General features: G+C 47.7%; 1 protein-coding gene across 2 annotated transcripts; it reads right to left on the bottom strand.

The window, feature by feature from the left end:
- Window position 1: 1 nt before the first annotated feature.
- On the bottom strand, window positions 2-26,800 carry fbxw4 (F-box and WD repeat domain containing 4). Of its 2 annotated transcripts, XM_028988084.1 has the most exons (9): window positions 26,419-26,800; window positions 24,838-24,933; window positions 24,260-24,445; window positions 23,929-24,061; window positions 23,332-23,426; window positions 11,284-11,349; window positions 3,516-3,656; window positions 584-725; window positions 2-380 (listed from the first exon to the last, which is right to left on the bottom strand). In XM_028988084.1, the coding sequence occupies exons 1-9, from the start codon at window positions 26,601-26,603 to the stop codon at window positions 246-248; spliced, it is 1,179 nt and encodes a 392-aa protein (XP_028843917.1). In that variant the 5' UTR covers window positions 26,604-26,800; the 3' UTR covers window positions 2-245. The 2 variants fall into 2 exon arrangements, with proteins under 2 accessions (XP_028843917.1, XP_028843918.1); XM_028988085.1 differs by lacking the exon at window positions 11,284-11,349.
- Between the last annotated feature and the right edge of the window lie 281 nt (window positions 26,801-27,081).

Genomic DNA, 27,081 nt, shown 5'->3' with positions numbered 1-27,081 from the left:
ATCGACCCATAGCTCCATCTTTTAATGGACTCCTTCAAATGACAAAAAAAAGGGAACTTTAATTTAAACAAGAAATGTATTTTTTTTTAAAGTTGCTCTAAAAAAAAAAAAAGTTTTCAAAATATGATGGGCCCCACAGAGCCCGGCTGCACTGGGGTACGATGTGGGCCGGAACGGGCCGGAACTGGAGAGGGCAGCGGTATCGGTGTCTTTCAAGGAAAGGTCCCAGGAGGGGCCGAGGGCCGTCACCTCCTGGCCCTCGGCCCCGTGCCGTTGAAGTCCAGGGCGTACAGGGAGGAGGCCAGAGCGGCGTACAGGTGGGAGGTGTTGAAGCGCAGGCTGTACACTGGGCTGCTGATGGCCGACGTCAGCTGGAACATCTGAGGGCGGAGCCGTGCGCAGGAAGGGAGAGAGAGAGCGTCACGACCAGCGGCGAAACCCGCGCATATTTCCCGGCCTTTACACCAAACCACTTTGTCAAAATGCATTTTTTTTAACCACTGAATACAATTATGGGCCAAATGGTGGAAGCGATTTAAAAAAAAAAAAAAAACACACACATACACAAAATATAAACACTGACCCGCAAACAGCGCGTTTTCCTCTTGTCCCACAGTCGAACCACTCCGTGGTGGGCGGTGCCAGCGGCAATCATGTGATTCCCATCGGTCTGCATACAGTACAAGGCACTGTCGTGAGGCTCCTCCCACTCCATCACACACTTCCTGTTTAGAAGGGAAGGCCAGTGAGGTTTTCTTTTGTCCCCATTTAGATGGGACCTACGACTCGATTTCGTAAAGTTCTGTCGCGGCAACGAGCCCGTCGAACGGAGCACGCGGATTACAGGCTGGAGAGCGTCCCACAGGTCCTGCCCAGCCCTCAATGTCACTGACACCGAGCCGTCTCCACACAGCATTTTATTGGGGCTGCGAGCGGTGACGGCGAAACCTCATCCCTTGTTTACGGAACAGGCGCTCTCTTGTTTTAGTGCTGGCCGGGACGGGACGGGAAGGGGGAAGAATCTGCGGGTTCTGAGCCAATCGAGATCAATTCTCCATTAAAGGCTTTATGAATAAGTCATGCGGAGGGAGAGAGGAGCGGCCACCCGGCAGACACGCGGGCTGCAGCACGCAGGGAGCTGTCTGGACTGGACCTCTCTGGGGACGAGTGGGAGAATCACTCTCACACACACACACACACAGATATACATACACACTCATACAAACACACTCACAGATAAATACACACGCTCATACAAACACACACACAATCAGCATCAATCTCACACACACACACACACACACACACACAAGCATCAATAACACACACGGATATATACACACACTCATACAAAGACACACACACAACCAGCATCAATAACACACAATCAGCATTACTCACACATTAATACAAATACACACACAATCAGCATTAATCACACACACACACACACACAACCAGCATCAATAACACACACACACACACACACACAACCCCAATCAATAACACACACAACCAGCATCACTCACACATACATAAATACAAATACACACACTCAATCAGCATTACTAACCAACACATTAATACAAATACACACAATCAACATCCCTCACACACACATATTAATACAAATACACACAATCCACATCAATCACACACACACATTAATACAAATACACACATACAATCAGCATTACTAACACACACAGATATATATATATATCAAGAAATGCACATAAATATACACACAAACAGAAAATGACACATACACAGGCACAACAACACTGGTTTCTGGGCCATCAAGATATTTGTGACAGTGACCATTGTAAAGATCTAAATGAAACTGACAGGATGTGCAGCTTTTGTTTATGCGATGGTCAGGTGGACAGTCCACAGACACCGAGGTGGCAAAATTCCTACAGGACTGGAAGTGAAACTGAAAAACAACAAAAAAAACCCCCCAACATTCTGGTTCTATCCTTGTTGTTTTATTCCTCTCAGTCCCGCTTCCTTTCTCGCCTAACATGTCCAAACCAAAACGAGCAGCCACAGGGAAGATCAGAAGCTGATCATAAACACACACACACACACACACACACACACACACAGATGAGGGAAAACCAACAAGCACAGGACGGGGGGGGTGGAAACACACACAAAGACACCCACAACACAACAAAGACAGGCACAATTAACACCATAACAAGCTAAAGGGCAGACGTACTTAACACACACAACACCAGACACACTTAACACACAAAGGGAGCAGGGACACTTGACACAGCCCCACACATACACACACACACACAAACTCATAGCACACATGGCTAACATACACGTAACAAACGTAATGAGAGTGTAATGAAATTCAGGAGCCAACCTCATACACACACACACACACACACACACACACACCCTACAATTAATATAATAACAGTGACGGGGACAATGTTGTCACAATACATTTCACACTGGCACCTGTCAATTGCCCTTGAAGCATGTGTCATTTCAAAACTGGCCCCTTTTGCCCTGATTAGAGCCCAATGTCGTGAGGACAAAACCGCCCGTGTGCGGACGGACCACGCATTGTCCCCCGGCCTGTCTCACTGTGAATTATTGATATCTAAAGAGGGGACATTTACCCCTCCCAAATCTCCCCCGGGCCTCTTTCAATCACCTCTTATTTGTGTTACTTGACTGACCTTATGCGACTGTGTGGGACTCCCCCAGCACCCCACGGACCTCCACGTCTCTCTCTCACACACACACACACACACACACACACACACACACACACACTTTTTCAGAAAAAGAGAGAGAGAAGGAAAAAAAAAAAAAAAACTGGGGCCCAGTTTGTCTTGCAACAGGCTCACTGATCCCTAGCACCCACCCTGTAACCCTGGAAACCAAAAGGGACCCCATCAATATGGCCACAGACCAATATGCGACTGGACGGGTGAGAGTCCTACAGGGAGAGCTCAGTCAAAAGAAGGGATACTTTTGGGTTCTCTCTCTCTCTCTCTTTTTTTTTTTCGGTGGAGAAGAACCATTGTGTCCCGAGGGCTTAGAAAGGACTTGAGAAGGGACTTTTGTCTAAATGGTGCTCTATGCACAGGGGGTCTTATTAGATTAACTGTGAACACTAATCTTCATCATGCCCTGCGAGGTGGACTCCGGCGTTTACGTTATTACCCCGCGGACAATCCCCCGGCCCGCAGGCCCGGGGCTCCATTCAGGGCTCCGGGGCTCGGACGGCCCTCATGGCTTGATTAGGGCTTCTGACGTCCACACGCTGTGCGATTATGTCCGCGGGGTGGCTGGATTTATTCCGTCTATCCTGTAACGCATGCACACATGCATACAAGGTGTCTGCACAGTGCTGCGGTGCACAGATTAAGATCAGAGGGCGAACGGGAGGGTCCCAGGGTTGGGGGGGCAGTAACTAACCGGGACTAATGGCATGTGACTCATCCCACGGGGGGGAATTCCTGGCGTTGGGGTCGGGGACGGCGTACCTGGAGCAGACACGCAGGTCCCAGTAGCGGATGTAGGTGTCGTAGCCGCAGGTGAGGAGCTGGAAGGGAGATTCGTACGCGATATCCAGCACACCTGCGCCTCGGCGAAACTCGGCCCCCAAACAGGACACCAGCTGACACCTGCGAGAGGGAGAAGGGGGGAAACAGAGCTACAGTATAAAAAAAAAAAAAAACAAAAAAAAAAGGGGGGGGGACAACACCTGCGAAAGCAAAGTCATTTCGGAGAGACAGGTGTTCCTCCCCAGCTTCCCTTTACAGAGCGGCACCTGAAGCGGCCATCGCTCGGGGACGCTGCGGCGGAAATAAAGACGCTGTTCCTGCCCGGCCGACCCCCCGAGACGTCGCTTCTCGGTTAAGACATTAGTGTCCGGCTCGCTCCCCAAAAAAAAAAAAAAAAAAAACAGCTTCATTTGCCGCGGTTAAGCTGCCGTTACGCGCAAATCCCTCACCAGAGCCTCCGCGGTGCGACGTCACTGACCAGGGGTTCACGTGACCGTGACATTTACATTTACATTTAGAGCATTTACCAGACTTACAACCAGTACTTACAGGGACAGTCCCCCCCTTGGAGACACTCAGGGTTAAGTGTCCTGCTCGGGGACACGATGGTAGTAAGTGGGGTTTGAACCCGGGTCTTCTGGCTCACAGGCGTGTGTTAATGACATTGTAGATGATCTATTGCCTTTCATGCACCGTTTACCAAATTCTAGTTACGTTCACGTTACACTGGTCACGTTCTGCGTTCTTCCCACGATAATAAATACATACGCCTTTACATCCTACACAATTTGTGGGAATCTGGGAGTTTTCCGAAGAAGTGGGACGTCCGTACGTTGCGTGCGGTTTTCTTCCCGATTCGGCGTTGCCGGATGAGCTGACGGTTCCGTAACTGTGCCGGATGTTCGGATTAAGACCAAAATGCGACCACGGTTGGCCTTGCTGCTAAACTGCCCAAGGTTTTAAAAGAGGTGAATTGGAATTAGTCTAGAAATCATCGAGATCGGCTGAAACAGTCAGGATCAAGCTTCCTGCACGATGGGGAGAAGTGAAAGTGATTGTCACATGTGATACACAGTGGCACAGCACACGGTGCACACGGTTAAATTTGTCCTCTGCATTTAACCCATCACCCTGAGTGAGCAGTGGGCAGCCATTACAGGCGCCCGGGGAGCAGTGTGTGGGGACGGTGCTTTGCTCAGTGGCACCTCAGTGGCACCTTGGCGGATCGGGATTCGAACCGGCAACCTTCTGATTACGGGGCCGCTTCCTTAACCGCTAGGCCCCCCCTGCCCTTCAGAGGAGCGTCCTACGGACGGCGCTGGGAAAGTGGATTAAAGGACGGGGGCTGCGGTCCATTCCCGGATACGCGTGTGTGGCGGAGTCGAGAGTGGGGCTGGCGAGGGGACGGGTGAGACGGGACGGGGAGGGGCGGGTCCTGTGTTAGCACCACGCTCCTGTGATCACAGCCCCGAACGGGCCCGCTGCGTCCAGCGCCCTTCTCCCCGCTGGCCTACACTCCAAAGGGCAGATTATTGTAGAATAACAATTTCTTTGTTGCTGTTTAATTCCCTCCATGACCGTGACTGTGTGCATCTAGCAGGACCTTTGATACCTGGTCCCTAGCAACTATTTAGCGCTCCCCGAATGCCATAGCGACCGCCCCCCACGTTTCGGAGTCTCCTGTGTGCCGCTACGTGGAGGCCAGACGCGTAATCCTCCACCTTCGCTCAGGGGGTGGGACGGGGACGGGGTGGCCGGCAGGGGTCTTATTGGACAGGCTCTTTAGGAGATGGACTCCCACAATTAAATCCCCAGCTCCTAGAGCAGCGCTTCTCGACTGGTCTGACTTTGGGACCCACTGTCACCCCTTAATGACAAGTCACGGCCCAAAAATGTCCAACTTCTAACATTTCTTAAATGAAAAGATGGTGCAGTGTGAATCTGGGATGAAAGAAAAAACAAAAAACGAAATATCACAGTATACAAAGACACAAAAAACAAAATGGCGGAAATGGAAATACTCCACTTTCCACTCAATTAGCTGCATTTGACCTAAAACCAAGACTCCTCTGTAGTACCGAAATTCATTACCATTCCATATTGCATTTACGCCATTTACCAGACGCCCTTATCCAGAGCGACTTACAATCAGTAGTTACAGGGACAGTCCCCCCCTGGAGACACTCAGGGTTAAGTGTCTTACTCAGGGACACAATGGTAGTAAGAGGGGTTTGAACCTGGGTCTTCTGGTTCATAGGTGAGCGTGTTACCCGCTAGGCTACTGCAGGTCTTGTGAAACGGACGAGATTATCGCCACCTACTGTTGAGGAGTTGGGAAGCTGGTGCGGCCCGGGGAGCGCCGTCAGGGACAAGTCGGGCCTCGGCGAACGTCGGGCAGGGAGACGAGGAAAAACAAGCGCTGTAAAAGAGCGGCGCACACATCTGCGCCGGGATTTTAAAGCCGGTAAATAGCACTGTGGGACGGTGTGGAGCAAAACACACAGGATTCTCAAATTGTTAGGTCACTGCTTTTTTTTTTTTTTTTTTTTACGTGCGCCGCGAAGATTACAGGATGGCAGATAACCGTATAATCTTTCAAATGACTGCATCTGCCGGGTCGGCGGCCCTTGTTCTTCTCAGGCCCCGTGTGTGTGTGTGTGTGTGCTGACTGTACATTTCATAGACATTCTAATCAGCTCTGCATATCAAACGTTTGCTTTCATGCAACGTGATTTTTTTTTTTTTTTAAGGAACCATGCAACGCACGGTAAACAGAGTCTAATTAAGCGTCTGGATGATTGATAAGAAGCTCTTAATTATTTTTGGCTATGTGTGTAATTATGTATTGCAAATATCCTCATAGTTCATGGCTCCCTGTGCTCGTTCGGGGACCTCTTGTACAGTTAAGTACAGTGGGCAAACCGTCCCGGCCCTGAAAAGACGCCGGACAGGTACGCAAAGTGTCCCGCCGAGGTGTTCAGCACCTAAACAAACAGAAGCAGAACCGCACCCGACGTCGCCCAATCAGCCGCCGGCACCCCCGTAGCCGGGAATGCCAGAGGAGGGACAATGGGAACTTTTAAATGCCACACGCGGTCCCTATAAAACAATGCGGCGGCAATTTGTACGACGTGGCGACGGCCAGATTCAGACATTTAACCCTCTCTTTTCACAGAAAGAATGCCAGGAATTCCGGGAGGGAATTGTGCAATTCTTTGATGGCTTTTTTTTTTTTTTTTCTTTCTTTTTTCCCCCCTTCTCTCCCCTCTCTATTTATCCATCGGTTGAAGGCCCGCTGAAAAGTTGGGGGGTGTTTCTAAAGCCCCGACCTTTGTGGGACTGCTCTCTATGGGTGATCATAGGCCTTTGTGCCATAAAGGAGCAAAAGATAAAGGAGTCATTCCTGGACCGAAAGGAAAACAGAAAGGTTTAAAATCTAATTAAAAGAGAGGGTGCCTGGAGCCTCGCTACATTTTTTTTTTTTTTCTCTTCTCCTTTCTCAAACTCACAAGTGACGGTTTTGTGTTCGAGAGACAATTAGGAGGGTCAGCCAGAAGCCACCGATGGCTTTTTAATCGGACGGAATAAAGACTTGTTTGCCTTAAACGTGAATTACCTTTGATGGACGACTGTCGCTGTTTTGCGGGCAAAAGCCGAGCAGCTTTGATAAACTAGAGCGTTCGGGGGGGGGGGGGGGGGGGGGTGGGGGGGGGGGGGGGGGGGGCGGGCGATGGGAAAGCGTGCCGTGTGGAGTTCAAGCGTCAGAACGGCGTGCCGAGCAGGTTCGCCCTCTTCCTTGGTCTCCGGCGGCCTTTTGACACGCAGTCGCGGCTTTGACCCTCCTGCACCTGACCACAAACGCGTCCTCCCCGCTGCACGCTTCCTCATTCCTCTTCATCCGGCCTCGCAGCAGCGAACGTGTTATCTGGTCTGCGCGAGTCTCAAAACACCAGCGTCCCTTCGGAGGCTTTCAGAGCGACTTACAATCAGTAGTTACAGGGACGGTCCCCCCCTGGAGACACTCAGGGTTAAGTGTCTTGCTCGGGGACACAGTTGTAGTAAGTGGAGTTTGAACCAGGGTCTTGTGGTTCACAGGCGAGTGTGTTACCCACTAGGCTTCATGTATCATGATTAGAAGTGGTTTGAATCCTTTTTATGGGCTTATTTATGGGACTGTGGTGGCCTAGCGGTTAAGGAAGCGTCCCCGTAATCAGAAGGTTGCCGGTTCAAATCCCGATCCGCCAAGGTGCCACTGAGCAGAGCACCGTCCCCAAACACTGCTCCCCCGGGCGCCTGTCACGGCCGCCCACTGCTCACTCAGGGTGAGGGGTTCAATGCAGAGGACACGTTTCACTGTGTGCACCGTGTGCTGTGCTGCTGTGTATCACTTCACTTTATTTTGAATTTGGCCTCCTCGAGACACTCAAAAGTGCCAGCAGACTTTCACAAAGCCGTGCAAACTTTTGTTTTGGTAACGCAACCCTAAGGGGAAGGATGGAAAAATGTGAACAATGTCAGCGCCATAAAGGCAACCCGCCTTTTTTCTTTTTTTTTTTGCGAAACCTCTGGAATGGGGAGCGTTTTCATCACCTCCGCCGTTGTAAATTTACAGTGGCCCTGCTGCAGAGCCGTAGGTGGTGTTTAAGCCGCCGGCCGCCAACCGTCCCTGAATGCAGATGCCGCTTAATGTCGGCGAAAATAATCAACGGTGCGGCGGCCGGCAGGAGGGGCACGACTCCGCTCCCTATCTCGGATCGGTTTTACCACACCGCCCGTGTTTTTTTTTTTTTTTTAGCTACAGAGATGTTATAGCAGCGACATCAAAAGAGTGGCGGCTGCAGCTAATGCAACACGTCCCCCCGGCTGCTGGTAGCCTGTGGAAGGGTTATGATGGTGGTCTGTCTGGGAAGATGTGGAGGACGTGGCGAGACTTAACAGCGAGCCCCCATTGTTCCCATCTCTCTCATCACGCTCTCTCTCTCTCTCTATCTTTCTCTCAGGCTTCGGCCATCGTTTTTTGGAGACTCCTCTCTCAAGGTGCACCTGATTAGCGGACAGGGACTCGTCAATAGAAAACCACAGTCTTCAACTGAATGAAATATCTTTCAAGTTTAGGGTCATTTGGAAATGTCTTTAGTTTTGACAAAGCAATTTGGTCCATTTCATTGACCGAAATTCCTGTCGAGACATTGCTGAATGTTGTAAATGACTGCAGTAGCTGCACATTTGGGTGTTAGTAAACGCATGCATATTAATCTGCATGCATGTAGAGAGGCAGAGGATCAGCAACAATTAGTCTTCCGATGGAATGCTGTGTTCGATAATGCAAGTCTGTCACTTATTATCATTGGAATAATTGCACTAATTACGGATGCAATCCAACTGAAAACAAAAAGTGACGTGATACACAGTGCACACAATTAAATGTGTCCTCTGCATTTAACCATCACCCTTAGTGAGCAGTGGGCAGCCCTGACAGGCGCCCAGGGAGCCGTGTGTGGGGACAATGCTTTGCAGGTAGATTTGTTTGCATTTGGTTATTATAACGTGCTGCGTTAACGTGAGACTCTTATCGGGCGATTAAAAAAAAAAAACGCCGTTAATCTATTCACAAAGTTGTGTTGGGAGCTGGGTCTATACTACGCAAGCTATTGTGCCAGAGTTAAATGGTTACACTAGATTTATAAGTATATTTCTTCTTTCTTGTGTCTTTTGGTTTCTTATTTCCTAAAGACTTTTATTTTGTTTTTGAGACCCGGTTCAGGTCTCTTGGACACATGGCGTGAGTTGTGAGGTGCGTGGGGTTTGTGTGCAAAAAGTTATTTCTTTCATTTTAATTTACGTACATATTAGGAATATTTTGCATGTGTGTTATTTTGTGAATTTTTTTAATGTTCTTTTAATACTGTATATTGTAGAGAGAGGTGCAGAAAGACGCGATGTTTTGACGTGACCTTGCTTTTTGTACAGAATACACTTTAAACAGAAAATCTCTTGGGTGTCAGCTCATCATTTGTGGTTCAAGAAACGAAATCAAAAAGTTACACAACGCAGAAGAAGAAGCGCTACACTATGATGACTTTCACCTTGATATTTTAGCGCGGATGTATACCTAGCCGAATTGCACTGTAGGGGGCGAGAACGAGTCTTCGAACTGTGAAATTACGTGACGTGACGTGGTAACATGGATGCAGCTATTTAACAGAATAAACAGTTGGTAAACACAAGTACATCTTATTGAACATAATTTATTTTCATCACCAATTATCATAGTAGAACAGCTTTCTCAAGCAGTTTGTGATGCATTTTGGAAACAGGAGATGAGCCCCTGGTCTAATGCACCACCTGGCTTGAGAAACCCGTTCTCAAAGACTTACTTTTAGTCATGATTTGGGTAGCACACATATTCTGAATGCCTTCGGCAGAATTAAAATGAGCCATTTTAATCTAGATTAATGTAGATTAACGTAGATGAATCTAGATTAATCTAGATTAATTTTGCTTACTCTATATTAATCTAGATTAATTCCAAGATTACAGTGAGATTAATCTAGATTAAGAAAATTAATCTATGCCCACCCCTAGTTATTATGAATTTTTTTATCTATGTGAAAATGACCTAAACATTCAATTTATGCGTCATGGTTCCATAGGAAGCTTTTCAACAGCGTGAGGTAGAACATTTACATTTATGGCATTTACCAGACACCCTTATTCAGAGCGATTTACAGTAGTTACAGGGACAGTCCCCCCCTGGAGACACTCAGGGTTGAGTGTCTTGCTCATGGACACATTGGTAGTAAGTGGGGTTTGAACCTGTCTCTTCTGGTTCATAGGCGAGTGAGTTTCCCACCAGGCCACTACCACCTTACATTAATCCAGACTGGTCATGAATTTGACCCAGACCATGGTGAATTTAATGAACACATTAAATAAAGTTACTACAGAAAAACCAGGGTAGGGAAGGCGGACTGGACTTTGCGCAAGAGCAGGAGTTATTATTTGCCTGTTTGTTTCCTTGCTCTGCCCTCCGTGACCCAGAGTCAGATGAAGTGTGTAGGTGAGGGGTTCTTACAGAAGCCTGTCAGGTTGCACCCCAGGTTTAAGCCCTACGCTTTCATGACAGGAATTCTCAAGGCTGCTTTGAACTTCTCAGAGTACATGCTTTACGAGTTGAAAGGATAATGGAACAAGAGTCATTATTTAAAAAAAAAAAAAAAAGAAAAAGAAAAGAAAGAAAGAAAGAAGAAGAAGAAGAAGAAAAGAAAAAAGTTTCTACTTTCACCCATGTGATCAATTATACTGACAAACGGCAAAGAATCCGGTGTCTTTCAAAACATTTCTCCAGTGGTTTAAAGTCAATGGGACAGAGTAGTGGAAAGCCATTGAAGGCCTGGGTCTGGGGAGGGAAAACTGAATGGAAGCTCACAGGGAGAATGTTTAAAATGTCAGACATGCAGATCGTGTTACCCGCCTTTTCCCAGCGTTCATGCCCGGCCTTACCCACACACCGAGAAAACATGTCAGACCCCCGTCAAGCCCAGGTCCCTGCGCTAATCCAAATTTTATACACCGCGAAGGGAGCGACGTAAATATCCCCGATTGCAGGTCATCTTCGGATAAATTCTGACCCCCCCCAAAAAAGTGGGACTTGGAATTTCAGAGCCCCACGTCTGAGAGCAAAGCCCGGCCAGCAATTTGATATTCGGCACCGCTGACATTTGGGCTAACGTTTTTAAAAGCTTACCTCTCTGTGTCCCAGATCCGCAGAGGGGTGAAGTCCTTGCAGCAGGCGGTCCCCGTCACAAAGGTGCTAAAGGGAGATTTACAGGGGAGCGGTCAGCAAAAAAAAAAAAAAAAAAAATATACACCCTAACACACACCACAGGCATTCAGTAGCAGCTCACACTCACACACACACACGTCGGGCGCGGCTGGTGCGGCTAATTCTAAACACAGCTGTCGGCCGGCGCTGAATTACCAAATTAACCCGTACAACATACGTTCATTTGGCGTGATCAGAACAATTCATGTGTATATAGTACAGAATACAATAGAATGCACTTTTTTTGTCACTATACGTGTGTACAAGACCTTCGGTCCAGACGCGTATGTAGAAAATAATAATAAAATGAAGTGCCAGAAATAGCTGAAGGTTAAAGTTTACAGCGCTATATACATAAGGAAGAATATAATAATGCTCATGGTATTATGACATTATTCATTTCATGACGTGGACTCCGCTTGTCCTCCAAAACCTCAAACTTGTGTCCCTCAAGTCGTTCCCAAACCAACTTTTACAATTGTGCTGAAGGCTAATTAAATGAAGGGGTGCACTTCGTGTTACGAGTCAAAGCAGGACCCGAGCCCTGCTTCCCACAATGCATCCTGGTGCCACGTCTTGGGGGCTCCGCTGTGCTAGGATGTTTTAGTACGCAGGCCCATACGCTCCTCCTCAGCAAAGGGGGGGGGGGAACAAAAGCACTTTGGTGTCCCTGCCCTGCTTTGATTCGGGTGACAGGGTGAAATTAGGTGTGATGGGGAGCGAGGGATGTTAAAAAAGGGGTGTTAGCAGGGTGGGGTGTGTGCACACCTTTTTTTTGTTTTTTAATTTATAGGAAGAGGAAAGGAGGGGGGGCAAACCTGCCCGGGTCTGTGGGATTAGCTCCTCTCCAGGGCTAGCTGGCCCTGGCAGGCTGGAGCTGGGATGCACGGGCAGCGGCCTCGCCCCGTACCGAGGGAGGGGGTGCAGGGGGCCGGGCCCCCCCCCCCCATCCCAGTTAACCGCAGCCAGGAATGCAGCTGCCGCGGCGGACAGGTATTGTCACGGTGTCCCTGCTGGGGCTCCCGCTCCCTCCCCTCACTCTGGGGGGGCTGCTTGGGCTTAGCACCACCAGCAACAAAGAGGCAAGGCAGATGCGACCTGGGTGTGTTCATTGTACACTTGCATGTGCAGTCTGAGGCGCACACACACACCCGAAGTCAGTTCATTAGCCAGAGTTAAGAGCGCAAGTAGCCGTAGGTGAATGGAAAAGCCAGCAGCTCCGCTCTCACACATGCATTCAGCTGCACACAAGAGCGCAGCGCAGAGGAGCCCAGGCTCCCCCGGCACAGAAATGTGCACCACAATAGAATACCAGTGTGGCCTCAAATTAACAACCCGGCTCTTTGAATAAGCGGGCGCACACACACACACACACACACACAAACAAAGCCTGTGACCATGGTCTTTTTAGGCCTCGGTCACAGCCTGGAAATGCCACACGGAACAAGGCTGGCGGACAGAACGTGTTCCTCATCTCACACACACCTGCGATCGGAGGGGACGACACGAGATGAGGAGGCGCCTAGGCTGAGCAGGGGCACCTGATCGAAGGTTCTACCAAGACGGCCGGGGCCGGACAGGTGAAACGAGGAGAGGGGCGGCGAACCCGGTCCGGTTCCTTCATTCGGGTCCCGAGCGTTGGCAGAGACGAACATGGCAGCTGTCAACCCGGTTAGCGGTGGCCCATCAGGCTTATTGAGCACGCAGGGCCTGTGCCGGTATTTTAATTACTGTTGGGTAAACTCATTTGGCCCAGTGAAGGCGCAGCGCCCTAACAGAATATGCCATCTCTGTGACCTCTGACCTGCTGTGACACAGGATACAATAGGGGCAAGGCCAATCGCTCTCTCTCGCCCCGGCCCTTATTACTCTCTATTACTTCAATTACTCATCCCTCACTGAAGCTGATTAAGGGGGGTAAGGGATGAGGGAGATGGGTTGGGAACCCGAAAAAAAAAAAAAAAAAAAGGGGCGCACAATAAAGCAATAAAGGAATAAACAAACAAATAAATACATAAAAGTCTCAGACAAGTTTCCTCAAGGCCCTTTGCGGCTACCTGAACGAGACGCTGTGCACATTACCGCCGACTCTAAATCCAAGGAAGCCCCTTCCTCCCTCCCAGTCCAAACCCAAATTACCAACCCTTATGCCCCAAAAAACACGGCGTGCCTCAGGATCATTAGAACATGTCGGGGGTTCACCGCCAACACAACCGTTTTGGTAACCTAATCAGCTGACATCATTATTCGGGGTACGGTGCGGCATGAAATTAGTGCCGGGGTCACACAAACTTTAATTCAGCCCCTGCTGAGAAAAGGTCTCCAACAGTAACAACATTGTTAGGGCCAAACCAACACCCCAAACGAGAAGGACGGTGCTCTCCTTCCATCCGCGCAAAGTTTCTGCAAATGAACTTCCAATAGTTTCAGACAGATATGTTCATTTACAAATTTAATTGTTGTCTCTTTAAATTATTTATTAAATGTTGATGAATAAACCATAAATAAAAAATAAAAAAACACACCAATATTTAAATATATTTAAATGTATTTAAATATTTTATATAAACACAAATAAACAAGCAACAAATGCTCCGTCCATTAAACCGACAGATTTTGTTCTAACTAGTAAAAGAAGCAAACATACACATTTACTCCTAGCAATTAATGAGGAATCGATCAACAGACAAATTAATTATTAGAATATATATATATTTATTTTATCCGACACCTCATAGTAACGAATGTTTCGTGCAATTCAACTTGGAGGCTAAAGGCTCGGGAGCAAATATGGATTTCAAACAGCCTTTGACCCCAAGCTCCACTGGTTGCCTTTCAGCTCAGGGCCGTGTGAGCTCAGACAGGGTTGTTAATTTGTTTCGCTTGACCCCTGGCTTTGTCGGAGGGATGTATCTAGTTTGTAAAGGTGCTTTTATCTGGGCCTCTTAATATGTTCGAATTGAAAGGGTTATGATGTATTTATATTGCCCTGGAAGGGGACAATAGGGGAAGGCTCTCTCCCTTTCTCTCTCCGTCCCTCACGGCCGCCAGCCCCCCCCCCCTCGGCTCACACCCGGGCTCAGGGACCTTTTGGTTCTCCATTCGTGTCCCCTGTGTCTGGGGTCACAGCCGCATTCCACTTGCAGCCTTTTGCTTGGCCGCCTGGAACGGCCCCGCGTCGCTTCAGACAAAAATACAACCCGGAGAGAAGTTAACAGCCACTGTAGCTCACGGCATATTTTACACTCTAGCGCATGGCTCACCGTACAGGGGGCACGGCGGAGTCACCGGGCTCCCACGCTACGACCCGAGAGGGGTGTTGTGTTAAATAGGGACGATGGCGTGAATAATTGCTGCACCTCTGGCAACCAGGTGGCCATATACACGTTCTTTTCTATTCATTTTTAAACACACACTCTCAGTAGGAAATATCCCTGTTGTTGAGGAACTGTTAAATTAAGTATTGTTTTTTAAAAAATATGTTTAACAAATCATTTTTTATAGAAATAGTGTAATCACAGCAACATATGCACTACTTTACTTTCCACATTTATTACTCATTTCACTAGTTCTAGTGTAGCGCTGTGTGTCTCATTGTCATCTACTTGTTTTTTGTTCAATGTTATTCGTGCACTGCTCGTGTCCCGTTTGCACTTCATGTAGCCCGGTTCGTCGGTGTCGCACACGCGCACGTTATGTCGGTATGTAACTTTGTCTAATCGTCCAAATGTTACATGTGGCACCATGTTCCGGGGAAACGTTACTTCGTTTCGCTGTCTAACGTGTACGTAACTCAAACCAAACTCCTCATTTCTGTCCACCTGAGAGAAGGCACAAAAAAATTCCACGCATCGCATTCAGTCTCTCGGCGCACAAAAAAAAAAAACAAAAAAAATCCATCTCGAGGTAGGAACACCTGCATGGGGCCGGCGTGTAATGGTGGGCTTCTGGAAGGCCTGCAGAGAAGGGGCATGTTGACTGCAATTATATGAGACGCCACCTGTAGCCGCGGTCCACGGCGAGCTCGGCCGGCTCTCAGCGCCGAGCGCCCTGTATTTAACGTGTGGGAATGCACGTTCTGTCCATTATCGCTTTATTGTTGCAGCTTCTTTCTTTCCTTTCGGTGTCTCTCCCTCCCTTTTTTGGAAACTAATTGAATTCTGACTCCTGAGATGTAGTCTGTTCCACCATGCTTGAGAGAGAATAAGTAAAAAGGAACAAATTTGCACTTTTTTTTTTTATTGTTATTATTAAACCCGACCCCCCCCCAACCCCTTTTATTCTGCGCTTGAGTGGGGTGGAGCAATAAAGATCGGGGGGGTTGAATCTGGGGTGGGATGCATGGGGCTGTGAAGGGAGGCGAGTCTGGCTGTACTTTGATACTGAGGGTCAGAGGTCATGCTCCCTGCGTTGGGAGAAAAGTGGTCGACGGGGAGGTGGTACGTGCAGGCGACCATTGTCACTTTGACTCGCCCAGACACTGGCCCTCGGCCCCGGCGCAACATTTCTTCAGTTGTGCTTGATGGGTTCGGGACAAAAAAAAAAAAACGGGACCCCCTGCCGAAACGGAGGAACGCTCCTTCCCATCTCTTCTCCTTTTCTCTGTGTCTTGCAAGTCGACGCCCTTCGCTACCGTCCCCATTCCAGAATGGTCGACACAGAACCACCCCTCCCCTTCAAATCAACCACTGTGGCTTTTCTGCCCCGGGGCCCTTTGATGGGAAATTGGTTCGCTGCTTGGTCCGCCGCTGATTGCCATCCGAGGGCCCGTAGAAGGTCTTTTCTTTTTCGCTTTAACTCCATTCTCGGCATGAGTGAAGTGCAACGAGGAGAAATGGCGGAGGGATTCCAACATCGAACTAGATTTTAGAATGAATGTCACTGGGGGAAAAAAAAAACAAAAAAAAAACACACAAACACACACACGATGGCCAGGGGGCAGTCTTCCAAAAACCTGGACATGCCGGCGCAACAGGATTTGATCTCTGCGTATGAAGACGGCAAAATGATACCAGTTAAAAGGCTAATAACGGAGCTAATAAGTCATTGACTGAGGGAGAGACGACATGAAAGCCTGGGCGGAGGCGGGGGGGTCGGGGACGATTGATTTGCTGTGGCGTGGCCCACTGTACTCTGCGGGCTAGAGTTTCCCCAGCCAGGATGCAGCCGTACACACTCTACAAGTCCTTTCTTGTCAGCAGAAGTCTGACATTACAGGAAACAATTTAGCTGACTATTAATCTCGCACGCTCACACATGCGCATGTAAGTGTGCGCGAGCGCGAAAACACACGCACACACACTTACTTGTTTGACAGAGATCAAGGAGAGGATAAACTAAACACAAGACAAAAAGCCAGCAACTAAAAGTACTCAAAGTACTAAATTAAAAAAAAAAAAAAAAAAAGTACAAAGTACTACTTAAATGATTATTCTGCAAAAACTTTACAGAGTAAACCAACTATTGAATGTTACATTACATATAGTGGACAAAACCAAAGAAAAATAAATTAATGTGGTCAGTCCTCAACGCTGCTCGTCTTAGACTCTCTATTATAGAACTGCAGGGATAAATTCTTATTAAAGATATTGCAGTTGACTGAAGCGCATGAATTATTATTATTTATCTTATTCGCATATTATTTATCACATTCACACTCAAAACATACAATGATCATATATCACCAAACGCAACCTTCGTTACTGCTGTTTGTATATGGATTTCACAGATAATTTTTGCAGCAACTTATGTGTTTTAAAAAAATAATAATTAAGCAATGCATGGTAGAATGTTTTTTTTTTTTGCTGTGGAAAAAAGTGAAAACTTGGGCAGAAATAATAATTTTGATTCTGTCTATTTAAATGATTTAACGTCACACATGTGGTTGCACCACTGCAGAATCAGAATCGCGTTTATTGGCCAAGAACGTGCAAGCACATACAAGGAATTTGATTCCGGTTGATGGTGTCTCTCAAGTACAGAATAGAAAACAACATCAACAACAATGTGCAAGGATGTAAGTCTTACTGTACAAGTTGTAGAATATGTTTATACAGTTTATAAATAAATATATATATGCTGAGTATAAATATATGTATGGGATCCCATAGGGATCAGGATTCAGTTTATTAACCTTCTATCGTACGACAAAGGCTGTCCGTCACAATCACGTTGTACCGATTTTCAGGTGCAGCTAAGCCGTGCCTGTCAGCTGGTTGCGCAGGATTAAGTACTTCACGTCAGGCACAGTGGTCATCACGGCACGGAGAAGCGATCGAGAGAGCTGAAGTCAGCCCAGCTCAGCGCTCGCTGCTTCCGTTTCGCTTACGCTTCAATAAAACCACACCCGATACTTACTTTCACGCGATCTGGCAAACGAGAGACGCTTAGGCTGGTGGTGGTAGCCTAGCAGGTAACACACTCGCCGGTGAACCAGAAGACCCAGGTTCAAACCCCACTTTTCAGGCGACGAATCGCAGTCTGCCGCAGCGCGTATGTGTGGCCATGCGTGTGGCGAGTTTTGATTCTTGAGCCCTCAAACAAGTCTGGTGGCAATGCGGGTTTCACCCAACGACCACGTCCCTGAGCCAAACAAGCGGGAAGCCGAAGCGCCGTGGGATAAAACATATGCAAATGAGAGGCCATTAGTAGCAATCAGGGCCTTTCCCCAGACTGGGGCGGGTGAATCCGCATTGAGGGCCGGGCTGGGCGGTGACCCGCCAGGGCAGACAAAGCCCCCCGCTCAGACAGGCAGGGCCAGGGTGATGGACACTGACCCACGGCTAACAGATCAAGAATCAGAAATCATTTCTTTTTCTCTTTCACGGCCCGTAACTCTTTGATATGGGCTTGTAAATGGGCCAACAGTGAGAGGAGATAAAAACGAAGCCAGGGTACGAGGGCCGCGGAGGGGGGAGGGCTACCCATCAGCCACCATTCTCGGCCGCTCGTTGGGGAGCCGTGGAGAAAAATGAGCTTTAAGATTCGAAAAATCAGACCGTGGCGGGACTTGGGCGAAGACGATATACGCCGGCGGGTCCAGCTCACCGCTCGCGCCTATAAAACCTCGGCGGGGTCGCGGAGAGATTGCCTGCACGCTGACGCGCGGCGGAAAGTTAAATCCTATTTATAAAACACGATCGCCGGACAAAAGGACGAAGGGCCGCCGTGTCCACACTGTAAAAAGACACAGGGACAACCTTGGTACGGCGCTCCCGCCACAATATCCCCCCCCAATAGACCTTGAGATGACGACCGCCGAAGAGAAATAAAAACCAGAGTTACATTTACATTTACAGCATTTACCCAGAGCCACTTACAATCAGTAGTTACAGGGACAGTCCCCCCCTGGAGACACTCACGGTGTCTTGCTCAGGGACACAATGGTAGTAACGGAGGATGGGTGTTACGGAGGAGGGAGGAATGGAAAAGTCGGCTAGAAAGAGAGACGTGAGGGGGGGCAGTGGTGGCCTAGCGGTTAAGGAAGCTGCCCCCGTAATCAGAAGGTTGCCGGTTCGAATCCCAGTCCGCCAAGGTGGTACTTATCAAAGTGCCGTCCCAACACACTGCTCCCCGGGCGCCTGTCATGGCCGCTCACTGCTCACTCTGAGTGGTGGGTTAAATGCAGAGGACAAATTTCACTGTGTGCACCGTTGCTGTGCATCACAAGTGACAATCACTTCACTTTATTATTATTATTATTATCATCTCGTGTTGGAGTTATCATTGTCGTTAGGGCTGCACGATTTGGGGAAAAAAGACATATTGCAATTATTGAGATCAATATTGCGATATGCGATTGCGATATGATAAAGGGCACTTGCTTATATATATCAACGAAAAGTCGCATACAAATTACTAATAGTGAAATGTTTAATTTCAAAGTGAAACATACAAACTACTTATAACAACTTGAAATGTCCAGTGCTTTCATACAATATTGTACAAAATTAAATAAATCACAAAAAACTCTTTACTTTACTATTGAACGACAAACCCAGGTAAGGCTAAACAACTGTTTTGATTATATTTGGCCATTATAAAATCCCGTATTATAGTTCTTACGTTTAACCAAAACATTGTTTGGAGGCTGACTTGAACACAGAGATGCATAGCTTTGCTAGCTTAGCTAAGGTTAAGATTTGTAAACTGAGGTGAATTTCTTTAGGAAACCTTCAAAGTTTGAGAATAGCTAACTTAACAGCTAAGAACAGTCTAAATAGTTAATGCCTACGTTTAGCCAAAACGTTGTTTGGAGGCTGACTTGAACACAGGAATGCATAGCTTCGCTAGCTTAGCTAAGGTTAAGACTTATAAAACGGGATTTTATAATGGCCAAATATATTCAAAACAATTGTCCAGCCTTACCTATGATATGTAATCCCCGGGATCTGGTTTGGAGCGTACAGCGGTTTGCACAGCCCCAAGCAGCACAAGAGTGAGCCATTTTTATGCACTTCTCTCCATAGACATGTATATGCTTCACGCCACAGCACAGCCTATCGCAATATGGCGGCGACGTTGACGTACGTGTACCCATATGTCTATGTGAGTCACGAATCTGAGGTCTCCAATGAACCAAATCGAAAGTCATGTGACCAAACACGTCACATTCGACTGAAGTTAGACTTCAGCCAGCTCGCAAACTTTTGAGAGAATGAGTGATAAGTTGCCGATTCGATCCATGTACTAATCATTTAAATCGCATCGTTTTGTGTTCATGTAATCGCACAGACTGACATCGCGATTACGATTAGATTAATCGCGCAGCACTAATTGTCGTCTGTTTTTTTCCCCGCTTCTACTTCTTCTCCCGTTGTTTCCTCCCGAACTGCAACGCTCGGCCGAAGCGGGAACAATCGCATTTGCAACACAAGAGCTTCCCTTCGTCACAGGTGCAGCTTTCCAAATGAACACATGCATTGTGCCACCATCGTCGTCATCTCTGTCCGGTTACTTCTTCTACATCCGCCTCTCTCGACCACTTAAAAAAAAAAAATTCACTCTCGATCTGTAACAGGGCCTCCTCATGCCACACCAGAACAGAAGGGTTTGTTCAGAAGCGAGGAGAGTTTAGTTGATTAACTTTCTCGGTTTTGGAGGGAGCAGGGGACCGTTGTCTGGGGGGGTGGGGGGTGGGGGGGGGGGGGGGGGTCTGCTATTTCAGCCTGAAAATTGGAGAATTAATGACGTGGATAATCTTCTCTTGCTCTAAAATGTAAATTCTTGACTGGAGGAGAACCGGGGGGTATATGGGGGGGTTGGGTAGCTCGGCTGAGTGAGCCGAGCTCGGTTCGGGGGCTTGTTCCCAGAGAACTTGTTACTTCCTGTCTGTCGGCGTGAAGCCAGAAACGGGCTCGGCTGCTGACTTGACCGCCTCGCTGTCGTATTTTCATTACGTTCTCTTAAACGCACTTGTTGGCGGGGCGACCAAGCGCTACGCGTCTTTCTTTTTTCTTTCTTTTAAAGTGTAGTGATTGTCACTTGTGATACACAGCAGCACAGCACACTGTGCACATAGTGAAATGTGTCCTCTGCATTTATCCTATCACCCTGAGTGAGCAGTGGGCACCATGACAGGCGCCCGGGGAGCAGTGTGTGGGGACGGTGCTTTACTCAGTGGCACCTCGGTGTGTAACACACTCCCCTATGAACCAGAAGACCCAGGTTCAAACCCCACTTACTACCATTGTGACCCTGAGCAGGACACTTAACCCTGAGTGTCTCCAGGGGGACTGTCCCTGTAAGTACTGACTGTAAGTCGCTCTGGATAAGGACTTATCTCCCTCTGAGGGAGCGCACGCCTCGTCCGACCGCGGCCTCGGTTTTTCGGGGTCAGACCGAACGATGGCGGTGACTGCGTCACGGCTCGTGTAATTCGAAGCGAAGGCGCGTCTGGACGGAAACTCAGCTCTGTTCCGTCGCGCTCCCGCCGACAAGTGCGCAGGGGCCCCGAGTGACGGATTATCCGCCGGAGCAGGTGGGGGCCCGGCGCTAGCGTTACAGCTTCATGTGCCTGCGTGTCGTTGAGTGCGTGGGAGCAGACGTGGCCGAGCGATCAAAGGGGACGGTGACCCCCCCCCCCTCCTTCCGTCTGTCTTCCCGTTCCGAAGCCTCCCCGTCTATCTCCAAAATTCCCCGTCGTCCAGTCCTCTCCAGGTAAAATATATTTGCCATATGCAGCACGGCGCTATGCTTATACGTGACTGGCAGGGACGGAAACTGAGAGCACGGGGTCGCTCGGCCGCACGACTATGACACGTTCGCCACCCGGATTTATAAAGACGTTACTTCGGCAGGCCGCTGACTTTTCGGAACAAGAGAATGGAGACACCGCAAGACGCCTTATCGCCGCTGATCTGAAAACCAAGGTCCCAAAAAAAAAAAAAAAAAAGAAATATAATACCGTAGCGGAACAGATTGTGACGTGATACAAAAATGGAACAAACAAGAGTCGCGTCTTTTCTTTTTTTTTTTCCGCCGATCGGCTAAAAACACGAGAGGCCTTAAAAAGGCCACGAGTGGGAGGAGGAGGTGAACGGAAAAGCCACCGCCACGTTTCTGCACCATGAGGGGGCAGGATTCTGCGTGGCGAGCACTTGCCCCCCATCTGCACTTCAGAGGTGCTGGCCGGCTGACATCAAAGCCGCGGCGCGGCAATAAATTGAAGAGTCGGTCCCTATAAAAAAAAAAAAAAAAAAAAAACAACACACGAGGGGGTCAAGCCACCTGCGATGGAGTTCCCCGGCTAAGGCGGCTTCGCCCCCCCCGCGAGCCTTTAAAGTCGGAGATGGAGTTTACGTTCTCTATTTGGACAATCTCATATTCGCGCCGGTGAAAGGAGTATTAAGAAAAACACGCTACGGAGACGGCGTGCCCTGCCACGCACCAGTGACGACAGCTTGCGGTCACGTGCCCACGTGAAGACTGGCTTAAAAATGTGGCTGCTTGCTACCATGTCCTGCAGAAAAGATTAATTTAATGCTCTTGGACAGCGGATAGGTGTTTTTTTTTTACCGAAAAGTCTATTATGTAATACTTTGGCCCCGGCCTTGCCACATCTCTGACTATACTGTATACTGTGACAGAATGGCAGACTACATACGCTGCCAGTTCCAGTTCTTAAAGTAAAGTGAAGTAATTGTACATTTACATTTACAGCATTTTTACCAGACGCCCTTATCCAGAGCGACTTACAGTCAGTAGTTACAGGGACAGTCCCCCCCTGGAGACACTCAGGGATAAGTGTCTTGCTCAGGGACACAATGGTAGTAAGTGGGGTTTGAACCTGGGTCTTCTGGTTCATGGGCGAGTGTGTTATCCGCTAGGCTACTAGCACCCGTCATTGTGATACACAGCACACAAAGTGAAATTTGTCCACTGCATTTAACCCATCACCCTGAGTGAGCAGTGGGCAGCCATGACAGGCGCCCGGGGAGCAGTGTGTGGGGACGGTGCTTTGCTCAGTGGCACCTTGGTGGATCCGGATTCGAACCGGCAACCTTCTGATTACGGGGTCACTTCCTTAACCGCTAGGCCACCACTGGCCCCTAGTTCGTGATTGGTGGTCTTCAATATCATGAATGTGGGTAAGTTGCTCCGTGGTTATGTTTACATTTTACATTTACAGCATTTATCAGACACCCTTATCCAGAGCAACTTACAATCAGTAGTTACAGGGACAGTCCCCCCTGGAGACACTCAGGGTTAAGTGTCTTGCTCAGGGACACAATGGTAGTAGGCGGGGTTTGAACCTGGGTCTTTGTGGTCTTCTGGTTTATAGGCGAGTGGCCACCCATGTGCCATGTTATGTGCCAGAACAACCTCCTATGGTAAACTCATAAGCAGATATTATGATGGTTGGTTTTCATGGGAAACCTCTGTTCGTTGGCCCATGTCGAATTTAATAAGGAACAAGCATTTTATGTGACGAGGCAGGAAAAAACATACACTTGAAGTGTGAGTACTTACCAGATTGTGGGACTAATGGCAACGGACCAGACCCTATCAAAGGTTGGAATTGTGTTTAGGCACTCTCCCGTGCGAATTGAGGACAGTGTCCATACCTTGAAAGTGCGAAAAAAAAACAAAGGAAATAAGGGGTAAAAGATAAGACAACACACATCTTTCACAGACAGTAACAATTTCAGAGCACACACAACGCCAGCAGCAGTAATGGCCAGATGAAATATCTTTAAATAGATCTTGCAGGACGATCAAACTGGAATGGAAATCAGAACATTTGGGGACATTTAGAGAGCATTGTGCCAAATGTACACCTGTGCCGCTCTCCAACATGAAGCACGAACAGTTTGTCACCCGGCACACGCTGCCAAAACTCCATTTGGCACTAAAACGACAGGATGCACCATAACTACTGCGGTGCTACTGTACATGTCCACATAACCTACTACTACTAGACAGACCGTGAATGAAGTAAAATTGTACAAGTGTTAAGTTACACGGGGCCTAATGGGCAAATCAAACGAACGAATAAAGAAAGAGCAGAGGCGTAAAAAAAATACCCGTACACCAGAATATTACATCGGAAAGTCTGCCAGCTCTTACCCGTGCCGACTTGTCTCTAGAGCCGCTGACAATCACGTTGCCTTTACAGTCAATGCAGTTGACCTCTTGGTTGTGCCCAAAAATCTCCATAGACAAGTCATTCCCTCTGTCGTGGACAATGATTTTGCCATCACTACGAAAAAACCAAAGTAGCCAACGATGTTATGACGCGACGTTAAATTTTGAATTTTTTTTAAATACAGGATTGCCATGTTCGAACGTGAACGTTCATCTAGTGCTGTTTCAACCCAGTTTTTATCATTAATATGATATTACGTAATAATGCATGTAAGGACAACGCAATATTTAACAAAATCCTTGACAAAAATACCATCCAGCACTGATGAGGTGCGTGTCCGTGAGAACAAATCTACAAACGTCGCCATGATGTCCAGAAAAGACAGCAAAGCGATTGCGCTGGAACTTTCCCCTTCCGGTTCGCAAATGGTACGCGCAGATTTCTGCCGCCTGAGACAGATACAGCACATCCCTGTCCAGCTGTAACCATGGCAATAAGCTGTCGGGGAACACAATCGAAGAATGAAAATCACTCCTGCAAGCCTCATGACATCTCTTTTTGGTTTCTAAGGGATTCTTACAACAAAACAATGATGTTTTATCCATAAAGCACATTGGAAGATCGGCCATGTGGGGAAAACATATTTCTGAAACTGCTGGTCATGAGGTCAGATGGAGTTTTCTGAGATACATATCTAGGTCTAAAGTGATTTTTTTTTTATTAATTTAAATAATGATGAATTCAAACATTCAATAGGTACTGCTTTAATAACATGTATTTACAGAATAATAAAGATGAGATGTCAGAGGCACATATTGCGATTGAGGTGTTGTGCATTAAATAAACCACTTTTGTGACAGTACCAGGCTGAATGAAAATTGTGAACTCACTATGGCTTCCACTTCAGCAGAGCGTCTTTGTTACATTTGCCTTGGGCCCAGTTGTGAGACACCCTGACTCTGCTCTTCAACGAAATGTATGAATATCTGTAGCAACAAATGAATCCTTGTTAGAGAGCGATGTGGAAACCAAACATTAAAACAAGTTGCTTGTGTAGAAGATCTAAAATTACGTAACGCAGTCAATTATGTCTGTGGACGAGCAATATAATACAGAACAACACAAAAGTGTCAATAAAAGTGTCACAGTTCCTGAGCTATTTTACATTCTGGGAAAAGTCATTTATCAATCAGCACATTTAATTGTATAAAGTAAAATTATACTTTATAGTTAGCTAGTGATGACCTGACATCTGCACAATCAGCGTAAAAATTACAACCAGCCAAAGTGAAGAACAAGCGCTCCCATTTGCTACCAAGACTAAGTGCTTTGCCAGATTGGTTCACACAGACAAGAAAAGCAGCTTGTGCATTTTTCCCCTTTCCTTTTCTAACAAACGTCTGTGGCCAAAGTACGAGATCTCCAAAACTACCGTGAATATGATCTACAGTGGCGTTACATCCGGAGCGGGCACATATTTCAATTAAAATTTCTTTCGTCGTGGCACTCTGGATAATGTGAGAGAATGGGAGCCAGGCTACTGTTTGGGGACTTTCAATGGCAGCAAGACGAGAAACATTCCGAAGAGCTAATCAAAAAGAGCTCATCATTTCTTTTTTTTCCCCCTTTTATTAGGCCCTAAATTCTGAGCGTGCCACGTGTGCAGCACCTTGACGGTGCGATTGCATTCGCAGGTTGCAACGATTTACTGACTTCTTACGTTTATTTCTGCCATTTGCGCTAAAAAAAAAAAAAAAAAAAAAGATAATAATAATACATGCACTTCATAGCCGGAGCTTGCATGCGACGGCTGTAATAAAGCAAAAAGCGATCAAAGCTTTTCACCTTTAATAAAGTATGTAGTTCGGATACCTGGCAGATGTAATTACACACCGAATAGGAATTTTTTTTAGAAATATGGATAATATAAATAACATGCCAAATGTATTTGGTACTCTGAAGTGCCCGCGATCATTTTGTTGCGATGCTAATTAAAAGTGGGGGGAAAATAGTCCTGACAGGTTCGGTAAATTCGGAGACAAACCGATCGTTATTTTAGTCTAAACGACACCCGCAAGCGTCGTTGTTGTTTTTTTTTCTTTTTTAATTGAGAGTTGTGGAAATAGCCGCGTTAGCCGACGTTAGCTGCGGCGCTAACAGCGGAAGCCCCCCAAAATTCGGACTTCACGGGTGAACGGGGACGGGACAAACGACACGGTCCAGACTTTGTGCGTCCGCGCATCGGCCGACGGGACTCGACGCGTTCGGGTAAAGCGCCCCGGGCCGCGGAACCGGGCGCGTTAGCCGTTAGCTTTCGCACTTCCGCCGACGCGCGGCACGGACCGAGCGCAACGTGACGCGACGTGACGTAGCGGCTACGCGTCCTGCGTACCCACAGCTACGCAGAATACGCAGGCCGGAGCCGGGCCTGTCCGTGTGACCGCAATGCAAGAAAGAAGCGTTTCGCTTACAGGTCCGTTCCTTGCCGAGTCACCCCCGTGTTTATACAATCTTTGGCTATCTTCCTCCACACCGCGTCACCGTTCGCGAAGTGATAGAGTTTCTTGCACACTTGAGAGAGGCGAATCAGCGACTTGAAGTCCAGATACGACAGGATCAGGTAGAGGACATCCTCTGGCAGCCGAAATAAAGACATTTCGGGGGGTCCCCTTCGAGCGTTCGTTTATAGGCCTCCCCGTATTTGCAACACGGACGTGTGCGGACGCCTCGAATCTCGTCCAGCGGCGTCTGACCGAAAGACACAGTATTCCATTTTCTGTTTCTCAAACCGAGCAGACAGAGGCAGCGCGGGAAGCCATTCCAGGCGGCGGCGGCGGCGGCGGCGGCGGGTCACGTGACCGACGCAGCAGCGTCAGCGTGTGACGTTCCGTCTGTTTAATCATAACCATAACAACAATAATAACGGCCACCTTTTCGTTCTTATTACTATTATTATTGCAACGGCAATAAAAAAAAAATTAATCTTATTATTAATCTTGTTATTATTGCAATTCTGTATTGACTACAGACTTTACTGTGCACAAGGTTGAAAATAAAATAAAAGAAACCCTTCTCCAGGCAGAGGAGAAAAAGTTTTTTGATTTCCCCACACGATGCTGTTCTTAGTGGTGCTG

This window comes from Denticeps clupeoides, chromosome 8 (genome assembly GCF_900700375.1).
Source record: "Denticeps clupeoides chromosome 8, fDenClu1.1, whole genome shotgun sequence".
In the NCBI taxonomy this organism is placed as follows: domain Eukaryota; kingdom Metazoa; phylum Chordata; class Actinopteri; order Clupeiformes; family Denticipitidae; genus Denticeps; species Denticeps clupeoides.
The sequence above is the reverse complement of the archived record's forward strand: the minus strand, read 5'-3'. Positions and strand labels throughout refer to the sequence as shown.